The sequence below is a fragment of the Plectrocnemia conspersa genome, unplaced genomic scaffold, assembly GCF_051122295.1.
Source record: "Plectrocnemia conspersa isolate PC_06_02 unplaced genomic scaffold, ASM5112229v1 ptg000008l, whole genome shotgun sequence".
In the NCBI taxonomy this organism is placed as follows: Eukaryota; Metazoa; Arthropoda; class Insecta; order Trichoptera; family Polycentropodidae; genus Plectrocnemia; species Plectrocnemia conspersa.
In genome coordinates this window covers 10,397,320-10,422,582 of record NW_028277172.1, presented here as the reverse complement: position 1 = coordinate 10,422,582, position 25,263 = coordinate 10,397,320, and the positions used below count along the sequence as shown (strand labels likewise).

General features: G+C 31.2%; 1 protein-coding gene across 5 annotated transcripts in view; it reads left to right on the top strand.

The window, feature by feature from the left end:
• ITP (ion transport peptide) overlaps positions 1-25,263 on the top strand; it is a 47,198-nt gene that overhangs the window by 20,578 nt on the left and 1,357 nt on the right. For 3 of the 5 annotated variants that reach the window (XM_088189133.1, XM_088189136.1, XM_088189135.1), the window contains 2 exons: positions 23,574-23,806; positions 25,094-25,214. In XM_088189133.1, the coding sequence (XP_088045259.1) occupies positions 23,574-23,806; positions 25,094-25,214 (354 nt within the window). Of the gene's footprint in view, positions 1-4,792; positions 5,071-15,881; positions 16,441-23,573; positions 23,807-25,093; positions 25,215-25,263 lie in introns of those variants that run through there. The other 2 variants (XM_088189134.1, XM_088189132.1) reach the window with 2 other exon arrangements.

Here is a 25,263-nt window from a genome sequence, read left to right as displayed (position 1 = left end):
TTTTTAATGTTTCTGGCTAACGCTCTAATTTATTTTCGAATATTATTCTTTTGCTCCTGGAGTCTTTGAGGTTTGTTTATAAAAACTCTTTCCTTAACCTCCTTAAGGCTGAATTTTAATTTTTCGTAGAAAAAGTATTTTTGCTAAATTCTTTTGTTAAGTACATTATTAAGTTTTGTTAAGAATATTGAAGAGGCTTGAAAAATATTTTTTTATATTTTTTTTATATATTGAAAAATATTTTTTTATGTTGTGTACACTGTGATGCACAATATTAATTGAATAGTCTTTACAAAATAAAATTTAACAATCTTTGTTTTTTGCTCAGTCGTGTACTTCAGATTTTGAATTGTTAAATGACTTATGTTTTTCTATGTTAAATTTTGATAAATAATTAACTTTATGCCTTAAAGAAATATATTAAATACAATCACGATATTATAAGAAAATTAAAGGCATTTGTAGATGTTTTCGATTTATGACGTTTTTTAAAATTATATACTTTTTGCATTGGAGCGAAAATAAACGCAATTGAAGAATTTCGAGTTATAGGCAGTTTTATTTAGAATCACTATTCTATTTAATTTTGCGGTATGTACTTTGAATTTAGTTTTAAAAATAAAAGCTTTGCAAATATGTTAATTAAACCACAAATATTAATAAGATGCTAGATAATCGTCATATTTATAAATATATATTTATATTTCCATACTAATAGGACATTGTTTATTTATAAAGCATCGTTCATACATTCTATCGAACTAATTATAAAACTCGATTGATGTCAATTAGCCCTTTCAATGCATCTACATTTCAACGTCATTGGAAAACGCCTTGGAAATGTTTAATAAACTTTTTAACACAGACATTGCGCAATTTACGAGGAAATGGTAAAATTTTCTGATTTATGTACACTTTACAAAGTACACGGCGCCGGTTATACATCCAGTCATGGGTTAAAATCCAATCGTGTGACGTCAACCATGGTATACACCCATAGATCGGAATTGATTTTTTCCAAAGTACCTCAACATCCTATCTCATTCAATATAGATAAATGACTTGCAAAATGCTTCATTCCGCGAAAGACTAAGTACTGCGAGGCCATGATGCAAACGACCGTGAAAAACGGTAGTCTTCAGAATCTGCTACTTTGATCTGACAACTCTCATGCGCTTTACCAATGAGCCCTCAATCTGGAGTGTGGTTTCGATAACAGTTAACAGCCGTAACGGTTTTGAAGGAAAATGGAAATCTTAGAGGAAAACATTCGACTTGTTCAAACCTATTTACATATTAACTATCCAAAAAGAATTTATATTTAATTTTTTTTTGGTCTACTTACAATTTATTCTATTTAATAATCTTCGAATTAGATTCTATATTATTAGTATTGTACATTAATGCTACTTCCACATTTAGTGTACTCATCATCATACATAGATGATTTTCCTCGATATTTTCACACATGTATAATCTTGATGATTTTTATATATTTTTGTAAACAGGAAAGAAGCTGCATATTAAGATAATTAACACATTGCATTATAATGTTATTTTAAAAAATTAGAAAGCTTTTGAGCTACTTAGAAATAGTGAAACTTTTGCAATTCATTAAAAAATCTCATTGCATGACCATTTTATTATTATTATACTGATGCCACTCCTTGCCCATCATCGTGGCTAAGGAGTGGCATTAGTGTAATATATTCTTAGGAACTACTATTGGAAACTACAGTTCTAATATACCTTTGATGCCTTTCCTTAACAATGTTCTTGAGCCAAGAAATCCTTCCTCTTTAAATCATTTTAAATATCACACACGAAACTACATAATCATACGATTTAGAATTTATTTTATATTTTTAAATAAATTTCTGTTGTATTTCTTGATATATAAATTCAAGTAAAATATCTAATCCTTTCTGTATTCTTGCTAAATAAATAGCCATACAATCACTTTTTGTCACAGTTAAAAAACCGCAGTTTAAATTACTATATAAATAAGCTAAACATATGTATTAAGGGAGAAATAGCAAACTTTTCTTAAATCAAAACTTCTCACTACGCCTGATATATAAAATATTTTTAATAACATAATTAATAACCTGCTAAGAAGATTGCAACTATGCGAAACCAAAGTTTCAATTATACATAGATTTATAATTACCTTAATATTATTTAGAAATTCGGGCACGTGCCTTTTATTGGACTACTATTAAAATACACGCTTATCAACATTTATAAATATAAAACTATTTAATGATTACATCAATTCAAATCAACAATTACTTTAAATGTGTCACGTTTCATGCCACTAATTATAGGTAATAACAATTGAGCCTCGGTCTATACAGTTCTGCGTACAGATTTTTATTTTAAAATACTCCATAATTTTCCAGATGATCGAGAAAATCGTTAGTATGTCACGATGACAAAGGGAAAATCTTATAAATATTGTTGTACAATTTAATAGTTTAAACCAACGAATATTTTGTTGAAATGTCAACCGTATTTTTTGAAATACATATGTCAATAAATTTAAATTAAATTAATGTGAATTTTTTAGTGGATCACTTTGTAAGTAATAAAATACCGTAAATGTTTAACACATATTATATTATAGGCATGAGGATATAATTTACATTTATTTATGAAACTTCTTTTTATAAAAAAACATATATGAGCAAATATGGTGTTAATTTAATATAAATATCGCAAAAATAATTTTTATTTTAGTTTGTTTATGTAATATATTATTTGTTTATCAGGTTTCGTAAATGTTACTTCACTAAATATGATTAATTTATAAATAAATAAATTTCAGTTTTGCAATAATGTTATAAAGAAAATTTATAGAATTTTAACAAACATTTTATTCTCTTTTAAGTTCTAAAACTTTTAATTATATTACTATAATATTGTTAAATATACATAAATTTGTTTTTAATTATGTGTTTTTTATTTAATATAATTAATATTTATATATATATAACTGTGAAAGAAAATGTGTATTTTATTAATTGAGTATTAATTACATAAATCAATGGCAAAATGTCGGACCTTTCATGATCGCAAAATGACAAATTTCCAGTTTTAGTCAATGTTTTTTTATAATTTTAAACACAAATTTTAATATTATTTAAAATATATAATATGTAATGCAAATGTTACCATTTAATAAAAAAGCTATATAAGAAAGTAATTTTTTACCACTAATTTCAATATGAAAAAACACAGGATTATTGATGCTCGATATCGAAAAAGCATTCGATATGTTTTGACACGGTTGTTTGACGTATAAAATATTTAAATCCACACAATCGCTTATTCCTGAAAGATCGAAGCTATGTATTTTTGAAGAGCTCTTTAATTTATATACTAATAATATGCAGAATTTTACAAATACTGCTTTTTAAATGTACTCTGATGACACAGCCGTCATTACTGTTACCCTAAAATAGATTATTTTTGCTTATAAAGTATATAATAATCTATATTCTTTAAATTCGTAATAAAAAATAAAATAATACAGATTTGATTATATATTATAAATTCGTATATATATTTTACATAACTTCAGATTTGTTACTAATTGTTTATTTATTCTCATTTATAAAATATCTTATAGTAATAAGTATTTAGGAATACTGTTTTTATATATACTTGATAGGAAAAAACTATATAATTACTGTTTTTTATAAATATTTAATAGGAAAAAAACTAGAGAATTAAATTAATAAATTAATGAGATGTTTCCAATATCTATTATAAGAATAAGTTTCATGTAAATAAAAACTACGCTGGTTATAGTGTCCCAGTTAATTCAAATTTGTGATCATGGCAGATCCATTATTGCCGAAAAATCGAACAGCTAGTTGCAATTGCGATAAAACCCAGTTTTTATCATATATATATATGTATGTAGACCAGCACGAACCAGTGCTGTCATCTAAACATTGAAACTATAAAGTAATGACCGATCAGGTTACAAGTTCTATTTTTTCATGTATGTTTAAATTTACCAGCACAATAAACCAGTGGTATAAGTCAGTGACTAATATCTGAAAGACCTAAGTTTGATTCCTATACGGACCCTAGGATTTTTAAATTCTAATCCTGTCTGGGAGATCAGAATTTGTGATTATTATTTAATTATAATTCCGATCGATTAACACAGATTAGTTATAAAATCGAGCTATGTCGAGCATAGTGATATTTATTGATTCCAAGCGTAATATTTATGCCTCACTACTTACTTAGTAGTTGTTGATTGTGCTTACTCGGTTGTAACGCATTGAGCTAACGCCTGAAGATGTACAATACATATTTTGATATGTTATTTATAGATATATATATATATATATTTTCCTGTTGTAAATGCACAGCTTGTGCGGATTATCCTAGAAATACTCTTTATTAACACTTCCGTACAATATTTCCTTAGTCGTACTCATTTTATTTTAGGTAGCTATTTTTATATTGTATATTATCTATTATTTTTAATAAATGGCTGATATGTAACAAAAAAGCTTCTATGGCCAAATAAATATTTTTCTCAAAATTAAAATTGCACCACAAGTCCATATTACCGATAAAGTGGTTCTGAAACTTTTGTTTTTATTTTACGTTTCATGAAATTTCCAATGGAAGTCTCCGTCCGTTGATTTGAAATTCATCTGAGGGATGACAGTTGGGGTAGTGGTTACTCTTGAGCTGGTCTTTCCATGTAGGTGCGGGGGCGAGGGGGGCGCCGCACATAAATGTCTCCGTGAGTCGCTCGGCAAGACATTCTTGTTCGGTCGGTCGAGCTGATCTCTGGTTGCGCACGGTTCAAAGCATATAACCTCAAAAAACGAAAACCACGGTCAACGGTCATAATTCGTATAGGTCGTGCAAATTTGACGTTTACATTTTTTGGCCGTAACGCGACGTTTTGTGACCAACATAAAAATAAAAATTCAATAAAATAATAACGTGACTGTGCGTTCATACTAGCAGTGACAAATTGGAACAGTCGCTGAACTGTTTGGAAAACTTTTGAAAACACACAACTATACAAATTAAATCGTGAGTATAAGCTTAAATTAATTAAATTAATATTGTTGTAAATCAGAGCTTAATATAAGTCGATTGGAGAGATATATTGTAACTCTTATTAAGCTTTGTTTGTAATCAGTAAATAATGTAATGAATCATTTATTCTTTAGTATCATTATAACTAACAATTATAAATGTTAAAATATAATTTAAAATTATTTAAATCAAATAATTTTCTACTCAATTTATTTTAAATTTAAATTTGATTGGTAATGGCCGACATGATTTTAAAATATACCTACATCTAATTTAGACCAATAATTATTTTTTATATTTAAAATAGGGAACTAGTTTTTTATTTGGTATATATTACTTCACCTAAAACAACTTATTTATTCTTATTTTTTTAGTTAATATATACTATATGTTAAAAAAAAACAGTTTTTAATAGCCATCATTTTAAATAATTAAATAATTAACGAACTTATAAGGAACATTTTTTACACAAGTTTGATAAAATTCTGATTATTGTGCTGTGAAAAATATATTTATAATATATTGGTTTTAAGCCGAATATTATATTAATCGAAATATAAATAGACAAATAATATCAAACGAACTATATATATTATAAAATACAGCAATAAGAGATTCGAGCATTTAAATGTCGAATTTATTTAATATTTATTAACTTATATAACTTTTAGATTATTTATTTATTTTAAATTTATCATCATTGATATATAAATTTTGGATATTATAGACTATTTTTTCATTTGAATCTCATGGTATAACAATAATCCTTATTTAACAAGTATCACAAACTTCAGTTCAAAAACTCATTTTTATTATTACAATCTTTTTACAATACGAACATTTCCTTTTCACTCCACGATAATTTGCGTGCCAGACCTTCGATTTGACCTTCTCAATATTTCAACAAAGCGATACTTTTACTATCTACGCCACAATGCGGTCCACATTTTCACCTCTCATTCGATACACATAAAAAATCACTATCCAATTCAAAAATTTTCCATAATGTTCTAAGATGACCTGTCCGATTTACATATCGAATAACGGTCGGATAAATTTTATTTTTAGTATAACATACGTCCGAATTTAAATTGATGTAATTATTAACAACGTTTTCGACTATTTTTTGTCCTATATAATATCATATTTATCGTGGCGCCTAGAAATCGCCCTTTAATTTGTTTTACCTGAGTTTGCGGCTGGGTTTGGCGCTTAACCTACCCTTCATGTCTTTTCGCCTCTAAGCATTTTATAGAGTTAATTAGTATTTATTTTTTGTATCATCAAAATGAGCATAAATTGTATTTTAGCAATACATATATATAAATAAAATTGAAATCAGATATATTTTCTGATCAAGAAGATTTATTAGTCGCTACTTATTTACTATATTTGAATATTTTTTTTATACTTCAATTCATTTTTCTCTCCATCTTACATTTCCTGATGTTTCGATCTAATCTCAATGCAGCTTCAAAAATAGTTGCAAAATAGATCTGAAAACGATGCAGTTAAATATAATATAATGTAATGTTTATATATAGATATGTATTTATATTGAAATTGAGGAATTGTACATAAAATAATGAAAATAAATAACGATAGTTAACACAAATACACAATTTATAACAAATTATATATATGTATATATATATATATATATATAACTGAATTGGACAGACTTTATTGAATTTAAGTAATAATTTGATTGCATCCAATGAAATAGTTAATATACGATTTCGATAAACCTTTTCAGAAAAATTGTTCTTGAAGATATACATTTATTTTATAGATAAAATATCCTTTTCTTTTAGCCATTAATTACAAAACATAATTGGTAATTTTAATGGTACATCAAATTTTTATTTTTGTTGCTCAATACCTATTTCATTCATCTTCCTCTTAAACGACGCACAGCCTAATAAAAGTCTTGGCCGTTGACTCCGCTTGCAAAAAACGTAAGCTCTGGGCCGCATTGGTTTCTACGAATGTGCAATTCTCTATATTTTTTATCACCACATTTTTGTCTTTTAATTAAATTTATAATATAGACGAATAGAAGTCTTAATAATAGTTTTTGTTATAAGATTTTAAGATAAGTAGCAATTTAGGGTTAACATTTTTTTAATGTATAGTATAACAATGTCATCGACATAGCATCAAAAATAGAGAATAACCAAATCTTTTTTTATTTTATAAATACATTTTTTGACTATGAGCTTAAGTAGATCATTAATCAATATTTTTATACCCAACATGTACGACCTAGCTCAATTTAAATTAATCATCATGATATATGTGAGAGCAAGAAAATCTAGAAAAACTAAAATCTTTTGGAATTAAAATTATATATACATATATACTATATCTCCCATATAAGATAAAATATAAAAAACACAAATGTTTGTAAGGGATTCGAACTAGTCACTATCGTGCTAATATGTTTGATCTCTTACAAAAATGTAATTATTGTGATTCATATCCGTCTCTAAAGATATTGATTGATTTTCAATCATCACAAGTTTTTCTTACTTATTTGTTACCGTAGTAGTAGTTTCCCGTTGCCTTCTACTTCATTCATCACCACTGTATAATAATAGTAATAATAAAAAGCACACAAAGACACAATCGAGTCTTCACAATGGGCGCGGAATTCGTTACCGTTTCGGTGGCAGAAGGTGTGTCTGTATCGCAACAGATCTTTCTTTTCTCCCCAGTGTCATTTCAAATGTGGCTCGCACCTGTTTCTTTGAAATCCCGCACAGGCATTATTTCACAACACTCACCTGTCTTTGCCGCAAACAACGCACTATGAATATCAATGTGGTTGCCGGCAACTGTTGTAGACAGTGTGGTGCCTCGTGCTCTGCTATCCTAGCTATTCACTGTGCAAACGTCAAGCTGAAGTGTGGACGTACCTTAGCTTTGTATGGTGGCGATTAGCATAACAATACGAATTTGTATCGCGACACAATGTATATGCTATATCAACAAGCTTAAACTGTGTCGCTAAATAATTAAATTAAACACCGTGTTATTAACAAATTAGGTAACTTTTAGAAAAACATGAAAAATTACATTTATGAGCTAATAGCGTTTTCCTTATTTTTATAGTCAAATTTTTCCTTATAATCAAATTGATCACATCTTTGCACAATCATATCCAATAAGATTAATTTTTGTTTTCTGTTTATATGTAGCTTTTCCTTATCGATATTTTTTTATATATTGTCTATATAAAATGTATTTTTAAATCAGAATACGAACGAAGAAGTATCTTAAATATATATGTATATTAAACTCAGACTTTATTACTGTTTTTATTTTTTCCAAGATTTATATATATAGTATATTATTTATAGTAATTAATATATTAAAGAATTCGGAAAATAGTTAAACATTTATTATTTATTAAAACATATTGGTAGGTACATTATCAAACATTATTCTTAAAATAACTTTTTAAAACACACATATCATCTAAAGTTGAATTAGCGACCCTTGTTCTTTTATTGGTTAGGAAATTTAGATTGAAAAAAAAACGTTGAAAGCTCCCATACTTTTTTGCAATCTTGCAATTCCCACGACATTCAGATTCTTCCGACCTCTATTAAAAACTTTCAAGAAAACTTCCCATTCAAAACATTCTCAAACATCTGGCACGTAGAATAAAAAAATTGTGAAATATTGAAAAATATTCATTCAAATTTTTAATAAAAAAGGTTCTACGAAATTTTTTGATGAATTGAGAATAGTAATTTTGCCATTTTTCTCAAGGAATAATTATTGAGGAAAAACACTAGTTAATAGGCTAGGGGAGGGGGAGTTAAAATAAAATCGAGAAACAACGATGTCAAAATATGTAATATACATACATGTGCAGACATCTATAGAAAATAAATTTACATTTTATTTAAAAAAAAACTTTTTTTTTTTAAATTTAGATATTTACCAAAATAATGGTTAGATAATCGGTTATTATTTCATTAGGTTTGTTTGCTTTTATGATATTTCTAGTTGCTGTATAGATTATCTTATATTTTGATTTTGTAAAGGTAGTTTTATTCTTAAACACATAAATATAATAAAACATTAATCATTTTATAAGTTTAAGCTGAATATTGAAATTTAGTCTGAAATCATCACTTTATAGTTATTATATTAAATAGCAAAACCACTAATAATAAACCATCTTAAAAAATAAAGTAAGAGAGTAAAAAAATGTATAACAGGTTTTTCTATATTTACAAAAAAAAAATATTTTATAAACTTTCTCTTTTCTCCTATAAAATGACACTTCTCAAAAATAAGTGAATGTGTCTGACATTGATTTTAATCGTTACATATAACACTGACACGTACACAGAAGAAAAGCAGTGTGTCTTTCATCAAATATTGTTATCAAATATTAGATAATATATCGAAATCTATCAGCGGCATTCATGCGCTAATCTAGTGACTAACCGTGCATATATCAATTGAAAATGAAACCGATTTTGCAGTGATTCAATTCTTTGTTATGTGTATTATATGTAGGTACATATAATACATTGAGATATAGTCGGTGTAGTGTTATGTGTTGATAAATCGTTATCTCTGTTATGCGTTCGCGAGAAAAACGCACATCCGAACTAGGGGCCGGGTTTGGCGCTTACGCTCGTTTCAGTTACGTTTTCTAATCGTCCTATGTTAGTTAGGTTCTGCGCGTTTGAACTTTCTACACAAGTTTGTGGTGTAAGCACGTAACACACTTGCGGCGAGAAAACGCAACAGCAGCAGCGCTCCAGATTTTTCGCGCAACAGATTATGCTCTGAGCAATTTACAAATTTTCCGACTCATTTTGGTATGATTGTGCTCAGTATGATTTTATTGGTAATATCGATTGCCCAGAACAGGTAGTGATATCATTTTACACCCACTAAAAATATAATTATGAGTAATTTCGAAAACTAAAAAATCCTTAGGGGTGTACGACAATGATACATAGTTTACTACGTAAAAAAATATAGCGCTGTGAAGACACCGTTATATTTTTTGTGATAAGAGTAAAAATACAATATTCATAACCCATATCAAAGTAGGATAAACAGTAGTACAATTATTTGTGAATATTTTTATTATTTATTTATTAGAATTACGTAAGTGAAAACTAACCTCGTGAAAAAACAAATATATTGTTTTTAAGCAAAACTGATTTAGACATGTCAATAGTTTCCTTAAATATCTCGCTTTTTAGATATGGTCCAATTCTTCCAGTTCTTTGGGTGTATTTTCTAAAAAAGAGTAGATAAAATTAATGAGAAAAATTATCTCTGAATAAACGAATTGCTCAATCATAAGACAGGTGGATGTCACAACTCTCAGTGTTCACTATCTAACTGCGACTTGGGAAGATGTGGAAATAAGCAACCCTAAGATCGAGTCTGGTGGAAAACTATTGTAAACCAGACAAAGCCGATGTCGATTAAGAAGATGATGTAGAAGATCTATACGTTCAAATGACAATGAATTTTCCAAACGATACAAGAGGGAATTGGCAGGAATTGGGACGCGTCCCGCGAGACATGGAATCGCGTCTCGTAAGCCGAGACTGTTGTGACGTCCGCTAATTGAACCAATTAAAGGAAAGTGTCTTCGCGATGCGGCTGTTAATTTCGTCTCGTTGTCCGAGCACTGCACGAGCTTGCACGTGCTAGTGAGCGTGCCGTCTGTCCGCTCGTATGTTTGTGTGCGTGTCTGTCTCACCAGACATGCTGGCAACGTGCTCGCGGTCGCGTACACGAGCTAAAAACGATTTATACTAAAAAAATCCTGTTTTATTGACATAAATTTACGCAAACATACGCAATGGGGGGAGAGACGCGAAAAAACGAGCGCGCAGCCCGTTATTATCGCACTTTTATGGCGACTGTAAAACGAGAAGATTGCACCTGTGTAATGAAATAAAAATTGAAGATGAATCTGTAATTGAAGGTTTGGCGTGAACGTTTGGAATTTCTGCTTAATTATACGGAATTGACCTAATCTATCAGTCAAGTAGATTTAGATTTACATAATTATATATTGAACTAGGATACTTGACATGTAACTTGCAGATTTTTTTCATAAGCAGCAACACTATTCCATTTGGAAATATAGTTAAATAGATTGGCATGACTCTGAATACCAAACTGCGGTGCAAGGAACATATAAAAAAGAAAAACTTGAAATAAAATATAGATAGCTATACTTGCTTATGGGAAGAAACCCCAAACTTTCAATATACAACAAAATCAAGATATATAATCAAATCCTGAAACCAAGCTACGGCATACAACTCTGGAGATGTACCAAACAGTGCCACATGAAAATGATTAAAAAAAAGCAAAATAAAGTGCTACGAAACATTGTGAATGCTCCGTGGTATGTTTGCAATAGAAACATACATCGCAATCTAGGTGTCGAAGACTTCTAGACTCGAAGAAGTTCCAAGAGCACGCCAATTTCGAGGCAGCAAACTCCCAAATGTGGACAAATTAAAAAGACAGCTGAAGAGCTTCGAACTTGTCTAGTTTTAGCTACTGGAACTTATTTATTATTAGTGATTGTGTAGTGTAGAACAGAAAACTTTTGGAGGCAAAGGATGAACATAGTGATTAAAACATAAATAATTAAATATAGTGTAACAACAATTGTTGCTCATGAAGACAAGTTTTAATGTCTAAAAATATAAAAAAAACTTCATTAATTTCTAATAAATAAATAAGATACCTATAACATGAATTAAAATATGATCTCATTGTTAAGAGTTTGATCAATCAATACTATAAAAAAACCTACGATCTAGCTCGATTTAAATGAATTATTACGATATTCATCAGTAAGATTAGGAAAATCAAGAAAAACCTAATATGTGATGATTGAATGGAATTATAATTATACAATATTTTGTAAATTTTTCGTTCAAATACGACTTGCGTTAGTCCAATGCGTTGCAACAAAGTAAACAGTCAGCAACTACTGAGTAAGTAGTGAGAGACCAGATTAAAATCAGATACATATATTTTATTAAATATGGACTATTATTCCGGCATACAATCAAAAGGTGCAGGACCTACCTGAATTATATTAAATTATTTATCCACGAGATTAGCAAAATCTAAAAAACCTTCTGTGATGATCGATTGATTTTATAATTATATAAGAATAACTAATTCCGATCTCACAGATACGAGAGAAATTGAAAAACACAAATGTTTATATGGGATTCAAACCGAGATCTTTTGGGTACTGTATATACTTTCACTGACAGGTGTTAGTAAAATTATATTCTGCTCTAAACTGGCATTTGATTGGCGTGAAACGTTCATTTGCGTACTTTACTTAATTTGACAGTTGCAAAATGACAAACCCAAAACATAGCCTAAACGAATTAAGTATTATTTTGTTACTATATTTGCTTAGGTTTGGTTTGGGTTTAACAAAAACTGGACGTTTCGTAACTGTCGAATTGAATTTTTATTTAAATGAGAGACAGTAGGGCGGCACATCACCTGCTAAGGCCAAAACGTGCAAAAATACAGTTTTAATGATATTGCCCAGTTAAGTTATAAATCAATTGTTTGATACATTTTCATTGGCCTACTCAATAAATTATATTTATACAGTGAAAATATAATTTCACTGAAAAATACACATTCATTGTTACGTTTAATATATAAAGTTACATATGAATAAATTATGTTTTGTAAAGTTAGAAGATTATGTTAGGTTATTATTATTAAAAACGATCGAAATTATAATTATAAGCATTACTTATTCATTTGAAAAGTTATGCTTCAATAGATATTTTTTAAGTCGCAGACGAACTGAACCGAAAAAATAGGCATGAGTAACTGAGTAAAAATAAAAAATTGGGTATTTTCCATGCTAAATTATTATTTATTTTATCGCCAAGAAATTAAGTTGTTGATGTGTATATTTGTTTCATAGCCCGAAACTGAATACTTACGACCAACACGCTAAATGCGTGTTGCCAGCAGTAAAAAAAACTGTACCCGCTTTATTTCAATAGCATCGCCGATGGAAATAGAGGGTCGATTTATCAAACATTAAAAAATATATTTTCTCTGGAAAAACAGAAATAATGAAAGTCGAGCGGCAACAGACAACAAGGTGATCCGTTTGAGAGTGTTCCGGTTTCCATGGTCTCCGGTGCGAATTTAAACATCTCGCCGAGCGGTTCGGAAACCTCCGTTACAAAACGCTCTCGTCGCTAATGGATTTGTGGATACAAATCGCCGGGAAATACGCGACGTCTTGGCCGCCATCGTGGAAAACATGGCGGCTCAATAACGCTTTTGATTTAGGCCTCGGCGATTGGCGATGTCGTCGCCTCTCTCAGCCGCCATCTTGTTCTTTTTTCTCGCACACAGATTCGATTTCGGACCGACTGGTCGACAGATATAATTATTATGTATTTTTATTTAATCCAAAAAAAAAATAATGGACGTTCGACCTCGCTTATGTTTTCTCGGAAATTTCCATTTATTATCTTAGATTTCGGATAAATGGCGCAATATTAATTAATTTGTATTTATTCGATGTTATGACACCGATATTTTCTTTCGACGCACGCATTAGCATAAATGCTAAAAATAAACAGTATTGTTGAGCTATGCAGTACTAGTTGCCCTTCAAATCAACAATTAATTCAACGTGTCAACTAGCGTGTCTATTTCAATATTGTTTTTTCTTTCGACGACTAAATTTGTTACAAATCGATACATAGGATAATTTTAAAGAGTGTGATGATATCGAAAAAGCCTTCGATATACTTTTGGATATTTTGCTACCCAAAATATTGTAATTGTATTTTATTTCCATAATTAATTAATACGGCAATGCTTTTACTATTTTAACTATATAGATAGGTGTTGATTGCTTTTAAAATATATTAAGCTAAATTCAATTTTAGGTCTTTTTATTCTATTCATAAAATTTCCCTTTTGCAATTTATCATAGAAATACTATACATATACATATAATCTCATATCTCTGCATAATATTTATTTAGTCATATTATTTTTTTATACCAAGCTATTTTATATTATCACATATTGTATTAAACAGTACAATTAGTTTGCCTTATTTTGTCATTTTTGTAATACTATTTTATTTATTTCATTGAGTATGTGTGTTTGAATATCGCTAACAATAATTAAATAATTGTAATTATATAAATAATATACTTGTTTTTGTATTCTTATTGTTAATCTCTTTTATCTAAAACTAATACACTTTAGCAGCAGATTAGATTTTCTGCAGCTAGATTAAAGCAACAATGTAACACTACTAGTGGCTTTGTTCAACTATGTTCTATCTATCATGCAAATTAGATCACGATTAAGATAACGGGTGGTCAAAAGTTATTGTTCACAGGCAACAAATAAAATATTATAATAAAATATACTTAGTTTCAGAGCTTTCGAAGCTTTTCGTCACCTGGTCCCAATCGACCGTGTAACATAAATGCCATGACAGGACCGAACATTAGGTCGATCAGTTGTTTTTTATGCGTTCTTTTCCCGCCGCGCCGATTTGGATCAGTTCCACGGGCGCGACATCTGGTGGAAGTCTCACTCGATGGGTTCATCAAGAGGCGTTGTTTATTGTCTATTTTGACATTGTCGCAGTTTTCTGCGAATAATTTACTCGACCGAAAGAGCTAGATGTGCAGCCAACTGCATCATCATCGTCTCTGCCGAAATCCTGCGGATGTAAACAATGTAGCTTAATTTCATTCAGTTGACTTTTTAGAAATCTCATCATTTATCTTTAGAATTTTTCCACTGACCAATTTCCGTTCCTAATAATGAGCTCTTTGTATACATTTTGGCAAAACTGCCACGATGACGTCTCTCTTCTAATAGATTACTGTTTTCAATGGAACAAAATACATCTTCTACGCGTGAAGACGCTAACTTTAAATGTTGAAAGAGAGCATTCATTGGCGAATGACACGTTTCTGCTAATTTCCAAGATTAATCTTCCATTCGTTACACATAACGAAAGCATCACAAAGTTCGCTCTATGCTGTCGTTCGTCTTGTGCAAACCGATCAATTATTTGTCAACTCGAGAAAAAATCATGAATGAGTTGAAGGTTGAAGGCGTTGACTCACTATTTTTTGTTGTTTGATTCTTGACTTCGTGACGCTTTCGCTTTTTTGCCTCGTTATGCAGCGAACACGTCACAAGACGTTTTTTGCGGAGATCAAACGAGAAGACTTCGCAGTAACCGATAATTAAGAAGATTTTTTAAAATAAGATGGTGACGTTTGAGGTCACTTTCTCATTAGTGACGCTTCCGAGAAATCCCTGAATTCATTCCAAACGTTGGATGTCTAATTTGTGGAAGCGGCTCAAGGGCGATTTAATTGGACAATATATTCTAATTAGAACGAATGAAATTTCTATAAGAAAGGAAACTTCTAGTTAGATTCCGCAATAAAAACACGAAAAGTGATTTAGACTTTGAAATTATCAAATAAATAGCTTTTTATTAATATAAAACAAAATGTTGACGAAAGGGGGAGTATTTTATTAATATTTATCATTTAAAATCTTTATACTGCATAACATCATTCTGCGTTATAAACTCGAGCTCGCAATGAGCACGCAATAAATTGCGTCGCGATCCGAGAAAATTATCCGCAAGTATAATAATTAACCAGTTCAGTCCGACGTAGAGTAGGTACATGCAAATGTTGGCAACACTGAAGCGAGCAGTTGGCAGACTGCATGGCGGCGATGCGAGTTCATTCACTCGTCGAAGTACTCGCGTTCACGGCTAAACGAATTCAAACCCTCGTTCGCTTTAATGAGCGGTGCTTTTAAATACATTGCTGTTTTTTTTTTATTTTCATCGTCATTTTGATTTTAATTCAAGTTTTAAGCGGTTCGTTCAGTTGACGAACGTCTGAACAATGTTCCAAACCTAGACTGTTCAAGATTAACGATGATTTTTCTGTTCGTTCAGTGTTGGAATGCGCATAGCTGTCACTTTTGACATTTGAATTAGAAACATTAACAATATTAATGTTTTGTCTAATGTAACTATTTTATAATAGACACTATTTCATAATATATGATTCATAAGCTATTTTAAGAATCATTTAAACTTATTAATAATGCATAAATCGTTTATATGCAAATTCTTACGACTAAAAAAAGTTGGCGCCACAGTTCCAACAATGGCTTCGTGACTCACGTTTAATGGGAAGCGAGAGATTCGTTACACATATATACATACTAAAGAGGGAAAAACCAACGACGAAACTCATTGATGAATTCTTCTTCCCGAGAAGTTGTACTACAGTGGCGGTACGTGAATTGTATAGGGAAGTTATGGGTTAAATGTTGTATCGCCTAATTTTAAAACAACATTAAGGATATTATTAGGTCTTGAAAAAGTTCTTAGATGTTGTTGTTTTGCGTGTGGTTATGAAGGTTTCGATAATGTCTTCAATGAACTTCAGCTTTCAGGTTCGAAGCTTATTGTGGAAGGTTTAAGGTTTTCTAATGAAACGAAGGTTTGAGGTTTTCATATACACGCCATAAAATAATTCATAATCTCTGCAAGAACTGCGTATCATGTAAAGATCTATATTATCGGTGGTCTGACTGACCGTTTACTACACAAGTTATAAATATTACTATGTTCCCATAACAAAGACGACTTCCCTAATTATTTCGTTATGCTAATTAGAATGTGTTGAAAATTTCGTCCTTAAATAGCTATACACCACTTCATTTTCAAACTATAAATACTACCCCAAAGAATATTAGAGACTAATAAAAATATGTATGGGAGCAGTAATAGGGCACCAACTAACCTGAATCCGATAAAAAAGAGGTTGTATATAATAAACATAGAGTCATTGTTAATTATATAATTTTACATACAGATATAATGAGCACGCACAAAACAAAACGTGTCTATTTATTCATCTAAATATTTCTCGCTCGTTTTAAAAATGGCACATGCGCCATAAGTGGCGCATAATTAACCTTTTTTATCGGATGTAAAAATAGATAATTGCCCAAATTATAACTAAACAATACTTTATCTGTAAACTTCTAGATATTTACTCCCGGATAGGTTTGTAATAAAACTGATATGTGCGTAGTTATCTGAATTTTAGAAAAATATATGTAATGCTGCGCGGAGGATAAGGTTCACTTATTGTTACTACTCGCAAACCCGCTCCTGATCGTTGGATCAAGGTTTATTGTTCGCGTTATAAAAGCGTAGTAGCGTTTCACCCATAGCAAAAATATAATATCGATTGTAATAACTGATAATAAGATAGAGGAAGTGATATGGATGTACCTTCACTGTTATACTCGACACCAATTCCTCTTACGAGTTAAATCCGGATAAGATCGATGCTTACCAGTTTCGCTAAGGATCTTCACCATATGTGCACGAATTCTTGACAATCAACTCATACGCCACTCTTGACCCGCATGAATAATAATAAATTCATAGCAATCGATGATTCATGGTGAAGATTTTTTTACTTTCTTTCATGTAGATATATCTCAGGGTCAATTTAATAGATACTCTTTTTATTACGATTAATTTGCACAATGAACATTCATTTAAAGTCTTAAACGAATTGCTCGTTTAGTTTTTTGTTGAAAGTTACTCGTCGGTTATCGAGTTCTTCTTTTTCTTAGACCCAAAGATCTTTTATCGAAATTATGTTTTTTTTATTTTCAGTGACTATTCTGTCTGTGTAATAATGAAACTTAATCTAGTTGTATATATGTATAATATATATGTTGCGTAATTTTGATAATGTTTTTCAACTCTTAAACGGATAGAAAAGTAGCAGTTATGGATTAGCTATTAAAATGCAGCAATTTTTTTTAAGATTATATAAAAAAAATGTTAAACAACATTTTACATAATTCATTATATAGCTGCTGTCCACACAATGTAACTTTTTGCAATAAGCTATATAGTGTGAATAGAGCTTAATGTCATGTATGTAAAATGTTTTGATGTCGATGGCCAATAAAATAGAACGCGCTACAAAATAACTTGCCCTTCACTTTCTGTTACAGCGTTTAATTTTACCAGCATTTTAAGTCAGAAAAAAACATAAAATAATTTAACTATTTTAGGAATAAGCTTTTTATTTATTCATTTCAATATTTTACAAACCTAGGTATTTCGTGTAGTTGTCAATTTAAACCACTCGTCTATTGTGCAGGTCATATTATATTTTATAGTGAAACTAAATGAAGGGGAAGTTGTCTCTCCTAGCAATGAATGTATGGATGTTATTTAATTGGCTTTAATTCTACATATTTTTAACCATTTCTGGATCTTCCTTAGGCTCTTTAATTACGAAATTCATATTTGTATTTAAAATAGGGTTGGTTCTATGACGTTGCCTAGCAGGGACGGCATTTTAGAATTTTTCGAGGAGGTCAAAAGTTGGTCAGTAAATTGTTGTTTTTTTAATATTTCGATTTTATCAAGATTCATAGTATTTCAATAAATGACATGGAGTGCGGGGGAAAGGGGGGGCCTGTCCCACCTCTCCCAAATGATATTTAGAATTCACGTCAAAAGCAATAAAATCGCAGCGGAAACGCTCAGTTAAATAAAACATATATAAACCGAATTTCGAGCAATAGGAGGGCACAAAAAACAATTATCCCTTCTCAGAAGTCAAAAATCTAAGTATGTACTAAGGGAGTAAATGCCTCTACTTGCCCTCTCAACTGACGCCTCTGTTGTCTTATGACACTTCAAATTTATTGGATGGAGTGATTTTTGTTTCTCCTTAGCAAAAACTGTTGAGGCTATTACTTATATACATAATCCATTGAGCTAGCTTTAAATAAATAGTTGTAACCAAAAACGGAGATCTTGGGTATACGCGCCGACGCGATTCTATAGATTCATATCGCAGCATAATAGTATATAAGAATGTGATCCGGAATCCAAGCACAGCCCTCCCATGCTGTGCCATAATTTTCCTAATTTTTCTTTGCCTCTCCTGCAACCTCTCAAGTCCATCGCCTCCGTTCGCCATCTTGGGTGGCATCTGGAGCGCACTTGCGCGCGTCGGACCGGTCCTCCATTGTGTTATTCAACATGGCATAACGCGAACTACTGTCTACTGTTTCCAACCATACGCACACAATGGCACGGGAAGCACACACATCGGTCGGAGATGCACCGACGCACACGGTCCAGGGTGGCCTCGTCGAGCGGTCATGTGCGCAATTAGCCGCGACAATTAAGCGAGTGCATGAATTCGTGTTGGATTGTTTAACCCCGAGTTAGGCTAGGGGTCGAGACCGCTTTATGCTGCTGACAAGTGAGTAACGAGTAATGAGTCAATCAATCGGAGGTTTTCTCGCCGAGCGTTCACACTATGACGGGCGCGACGATATTTTAAGACTTTCCCATCAGGCAAAACATATTTCACTTTTCGGATGTTAAGAATTCATGTCAAAAGCTATAAGACAACGTGGCATTAAATGGTGTAATTATTTTTCGCCTTTATACAATGTTGCTTTCAATAACTTTTTCTTGAGATATTGTTCCTGAAAATTTCTCGATATAGAAATTAGTTTTATTGCAATTTTTAAAGAATATCTATTTTTCTGATTGATATTTTATTGTTTATACGCCCTTTTTACGTGCAATGTACTCCACTGATGTCAGTCTTAATTGGCACACACCGGAATGCACGCACGGGATGAGAACAGGTGTGCGGGGGAAATGTCGGCTTTTCGCAAAGGAGATATCTTCGAGATGACGTCGCATAGATCTTTCTCGGGCGGCCATTATTGCACAGGGTTAACGAGAAGCGATTTACGCATCGCCTTGAACCTTGCTTTTTTATCGCCTGTTTGCTTCTCCGACCGCAGGTCGTTTGGTAAAATTTTATAGGGTAAATAAATTGCTTCATGAGACGCCACTGCTACGTGCCAACATAGCGGCGCTGAAGCATTATTTCAGATGTTTATGTTATGCATTAGATTACATTTTAAACATGATTATATTTTTAAATACATAATATGACAAGAAAAGATGAGAAGAAAAATCACAAGGAATGGGTTAACCCATAAATCTAATTGTTAACATTTTATTACAAGACTATGAACCACCTTTTATAGTTGTTAGTATAGTGTTTTATCCTTTCTAAAAGGAACGAAGCCAAAACAAGAAGACATTATATCTAGGTAGTTGAGAAATCAAATAAAGGTAGGAAAAGTCTTGCTTTGTCTAATTGTTTAACTATTTAAATATCGACATAACATTTTAACATAGTATCGACCATGAATAAAACATTAATTCACTTCACATTAAACGGTGTATTGATTATCATTGTGAATTAAAGTTACTTGAAGCAAAAGGGCAAATCGCTATGAATCAAAAAAGTGATCCGACTTTAGTTTCCAAACATATTTTAAAAAAACCACAAATTAAAGGATATCTTATTAATCGAACATTAAATGTATTTTATTAATTATGAAAAGTCATAGCAATTAAATGTTTTTTTTCGTACATTTTGCACGGTATTTCGACTATAACTTGTTGAATGTTGGTTTTTAGGTGTTCATTGGTTTTGGATTTGTCGGCGTAGACACGATTAACGTAATACCACAAAAAATCCAACAGTGTTAAATCGCATGATCTGCGAACGCCGACGAATTGACAATTTCGGGTCTTCTGCCACACTTTCACTTACAGCAGCCATATTCCCGGCGGCTAAACGGGCGGCACAATGATGTACATGCCTTACCCTATCTCCAACGCGTCCAGTCTCTTCAATTTTTTTCACTGCGTTGCGAATTGTTTGCTCAATAGGACGATGAAATTGACCATAATCTTTCTTTAAATTTCGATACACAGTTCGTACAAAATTATTATTTATGTAAAACAATTGAATAATTTTAACGAATTGAGCAATGGCTAAGCGGTCCATTTCGTATATGTGTTGTTACAAACTAACATCTGACACTTTGAACATGCGTGATTATTAACAGCTGTCTGATTTACAGTAACATATGAAACTCGAATTGGATCACCTTGTATGAGATTCTCGCCTTAAAATGTACCATTCATGAAGTTTTACAGAAGTTGATATCAGTTGATTGTGTTTACTCCGTTGTAACGCATTAGAATCTAATTCATCAACACCTCAATTAATATATTTATCTCGTCGATTATGACTTGCTTCAATAACTTGATATAAGCATAACAGTTGTATTATACATTTTTCTATATTACTAATTATATCATAAATATATATTATAAACAACAAAAAATAATATCGAAAAATATTTAACGCACAAGATACAATATAAATAATTTAGTATTTAATAAAACTTTAATAATATATAATCAGGTTTTATCTTGAAAGATCTACACCTACATTACGTTTTATAATCTCACGATCCGTGTGCGCATCGCGAACATAAATAATTACAATTGTATCGGACGGCTCAAAGCTCCTTATGATCAAATCGTTAACTGTTTGAGTCGAATGAAAGAAAAACGAGAAAATGCTAACTACTCCGCAGGCTGTCCAACCCTCGATTGACGTAAGCTTTAAATACACAAAAAGGAATCATAAAATGCGCAATGAATCATATTAAATATATAGTTGATATGGCAGTCCTGTAAGAATAAAATGTAAAACATTGTTTATTTTTAATATATGTATATAGGACTTCATATAGATTTTTAATTTATCTTTGACTTGAATGTCGCTGAAGGGTTAGAACGCGGTGTGGTCCTTATTAGTGGCCTCTTCAAGCTCCATCGCAAGGAGTCTATCATTTTCTTATAGTATATATGTATTATACATGTGTGTTTAATACGAAAGCTCGCATATAGCGATGCATCGTATCGAAGAGCTTTGTTGCAATATTGCTGTGAGCGATTCTGAAAAATGATGAAATCGAAAGCGACGCGACATCATGCACGTATAACACAATTATATAATTATAGACTCACGGTGGGTGTGCCAATGTACGAAAGTGCATTCTAAATTTGCTTGAAAAGAGTGCCTACGATCGTGAGGTATTGTGCTTGCGATGACTGATTTATTAATCTTATAAATATTGTGTCTATGTAGCATTTGCTTTGAGGTGGGGGAGAGGAGGGGGGTGATTAAATGTATATGAATATTTAAAAATAATATTAATTTATATTTTTTAAGTCAATACCCACATAAGATTAAGCGAATCCAACTATATTTAGTAATTTCTGATATTTAATTTCGTGTGTAGAGGTACGTCAACGAAAAAATAGTTTATATACGTTGTTATGGTAACCAAATAATTAATCTTCAATTGTGAATGATAGCAAACAACAAGTAGAATTCTCAAATGAGCTCATAAATTATAAAATTGGATTTAAAAGTTGGTGTTCTAATTATGATATTTACAATAGTAGCACGGATCCAGCAATATAACGAAATGAAACTAGGTTATGCGTCAAAACATTGCTATCAAATGTAATTGGGCTATGCTGAAGGCTAAAATATCAACTGACGTGCCTTTTAACTTTAAAATATTGAATTTATGGTCCGCTAACATAAATGTGATAAATTAGAATCACCGTGCTTTTGCGACACTTATTATTTATTACAGACATAAAATATATAAGGCAAAACCATAGTCAGGAACGTCATTTCAGCTTTTTTCGGGGGGGGGGGGGGGGGCGGAAATGTTAGTCAGTCAGTGGTCTTTATTATTAATATTTCGATTTCATTAAGATTCATAGTATTTCATTAAATGACGCATTTTTCTGTCCAAATTCAAGGGGAAGTAAATGCCTTCATCTGCCTCCCTTCAAATGACGTCCCTGACAATAGTAGTTAATATAATGAATTAATATACAATAAAAACATTATTTGTATTAATTAAAATCATTGCAGTCTTTTTACATCATAGTTTTTAAATACAAAGAGATATTTCCGCTTGTGTAATATAATTAACCAGCAATTAGACTGATGGCAATATTTTTTTTCAGCTACTCAAAAAATATATAATTAATCTTTTGATGTATGATACTTTGTATAGCACAACTTAACTTAAGCCATTACTAACCAGTTACACAATGTTATATTATCAATAACTGTATCTAACAACATCAATTCCAACGTGTAATTGCAACGCTTTACAAAATACAGTATTTGTTCGTGTTGATTAATGGCGGGAAATGGAGCGCTTATGACTGAAAAATGGTGTTTACGCGAGAAAGGCATTTTGACTGGAAAACTGTTGTATGCTTGTATGCATCAATTAAACAACTATTAGTGGCAAATTATCATTGCGGCTATGTAGTATATATAAAAGAGCAATGATGAACTGAAAATATTTAATTTTGAGTTGTATGCTTACAACTGATATAAAAGTGTTACCAGTGGTGAAATATTAAACTTTTTAATAACCAATGTATGTTTTAATTGTTTTAGATGGTCGGTAGGCGGCGCTGTGGAGGTCTGTGGGCGGCGGCGATTCTGGCGGCTCTTGCGGCCGCGGGTCCCGCTCCGGGGCCTGCGCCCCTTCACCACCTCAACAAACGGTCCTCTTTCTATGAACTCGAATGCAAGGGCGTCTACGACGCGAGCATGTTCGCCAAAGTCGATAGGATTTGCAGCGAATGCTTCAATCTGTACAGAGATCCAACGTTACACGCACAATGCAGGTAATTAAAATATAATTGGTGCAAAAAACATGAATTGAAGTCTCTAATATTAAACAAAAAATAATGAAAACGAATTCCACTAGAGAGTATACCTAATAAAGAAGCATAAATAGTTTATAAATATTAATAATAATAATTAAACATTAATATTTTAAAAGTAACAATGTTTGTACATTCTCCCCACCCCTAAAAAATCTTACAAAAAAAAACAGAATATTTTTAATAAATTGTTTCAGAAATCTAAATAAATATTAATTGCTATTTATTGCAATTCTCATTTTGAGTTACATTTCCATCATCTGTTACAATGTAATCTAAGTATAGTTCCAGATTTTGTTTGGCAAGTGATTCAGATATTCTGTGGCAAATTATGCGACACTCGAACGCTGAGCTTTGCCACTATCCCTCATTTATGTCTTATAACTTTTATTGAGTAATATTCAATATTTTAAGAATGAAACTTTTTGAACTAAAAACAATACGTTCGAATTTATACCACATCTTCAACGAATACTAAACATATGTGCTTAGTCGCTGCAGTTGCACTACTTCCTTTTTAAATGCATAGAACATGCAATACCATAAATAAATATTATTTTAAGTTTTGTGTTATTATACGACCGTAAACTAAACAAATCTGAATCGGTGTTAGGTGGAGTGTCCCTTTGGGATGTATTTTGTTATTTAACCAGTAGTATAGTCAGTGATTAAAGCCCGAAAGACCTGGGTAGCTGATAGGGTTTTCCTAGATTTTTCGTAATCTCACGTATGAATATCGTGATGATTAATTCAAATCGAGCAAGCATTTAAGATGATGGTAAATTTAAGCATTCAAATTAACATCAGTAGCTTCACCAAAACGATGCACCGCAGTATGTTTTTTTACGTATCCATTATTCTACAGATCTAAATAGATCCAGCTACTTTTTTTATTTAACATTTAACTCACCCTCTTACAATCGTCAAAATAATACTCATTTATATTATATGTATATTGGAATTAATATGGTCACAACTAGTATTAAATATTCGTATATGTACTTATATTAGAGGCTTCAATAATACTGTAACAAAATTTATTCACATTCTTACCATAATCGTGCCAAATTAAATATGACTCACCGGCAATTTTGAGAATATCTCAGCTGCCCAAATAATTGCAAGTGGAAGTGTGTATTTTTTGCGTAGCATGTAATTTTAAAGCATTCCACGATGATGTATTTATTACTCACACTGTGGAACGACATACAAATGTGATAATAATGAAGGTGTACATCGATTTTACAGACAGAATTGTTTCACGTCAGACTACTACTCCGGTTGCATACAGTCGCTGATGAAAACAGACGAGATACCTCAGTTAAAAATTTACATAAAACAGCTACACGGGGCTGAGCCAGATATTTAGGTATTTTTGGTTATTTTTTTATTATTTCTTCCACTTATCGCTCCTATTT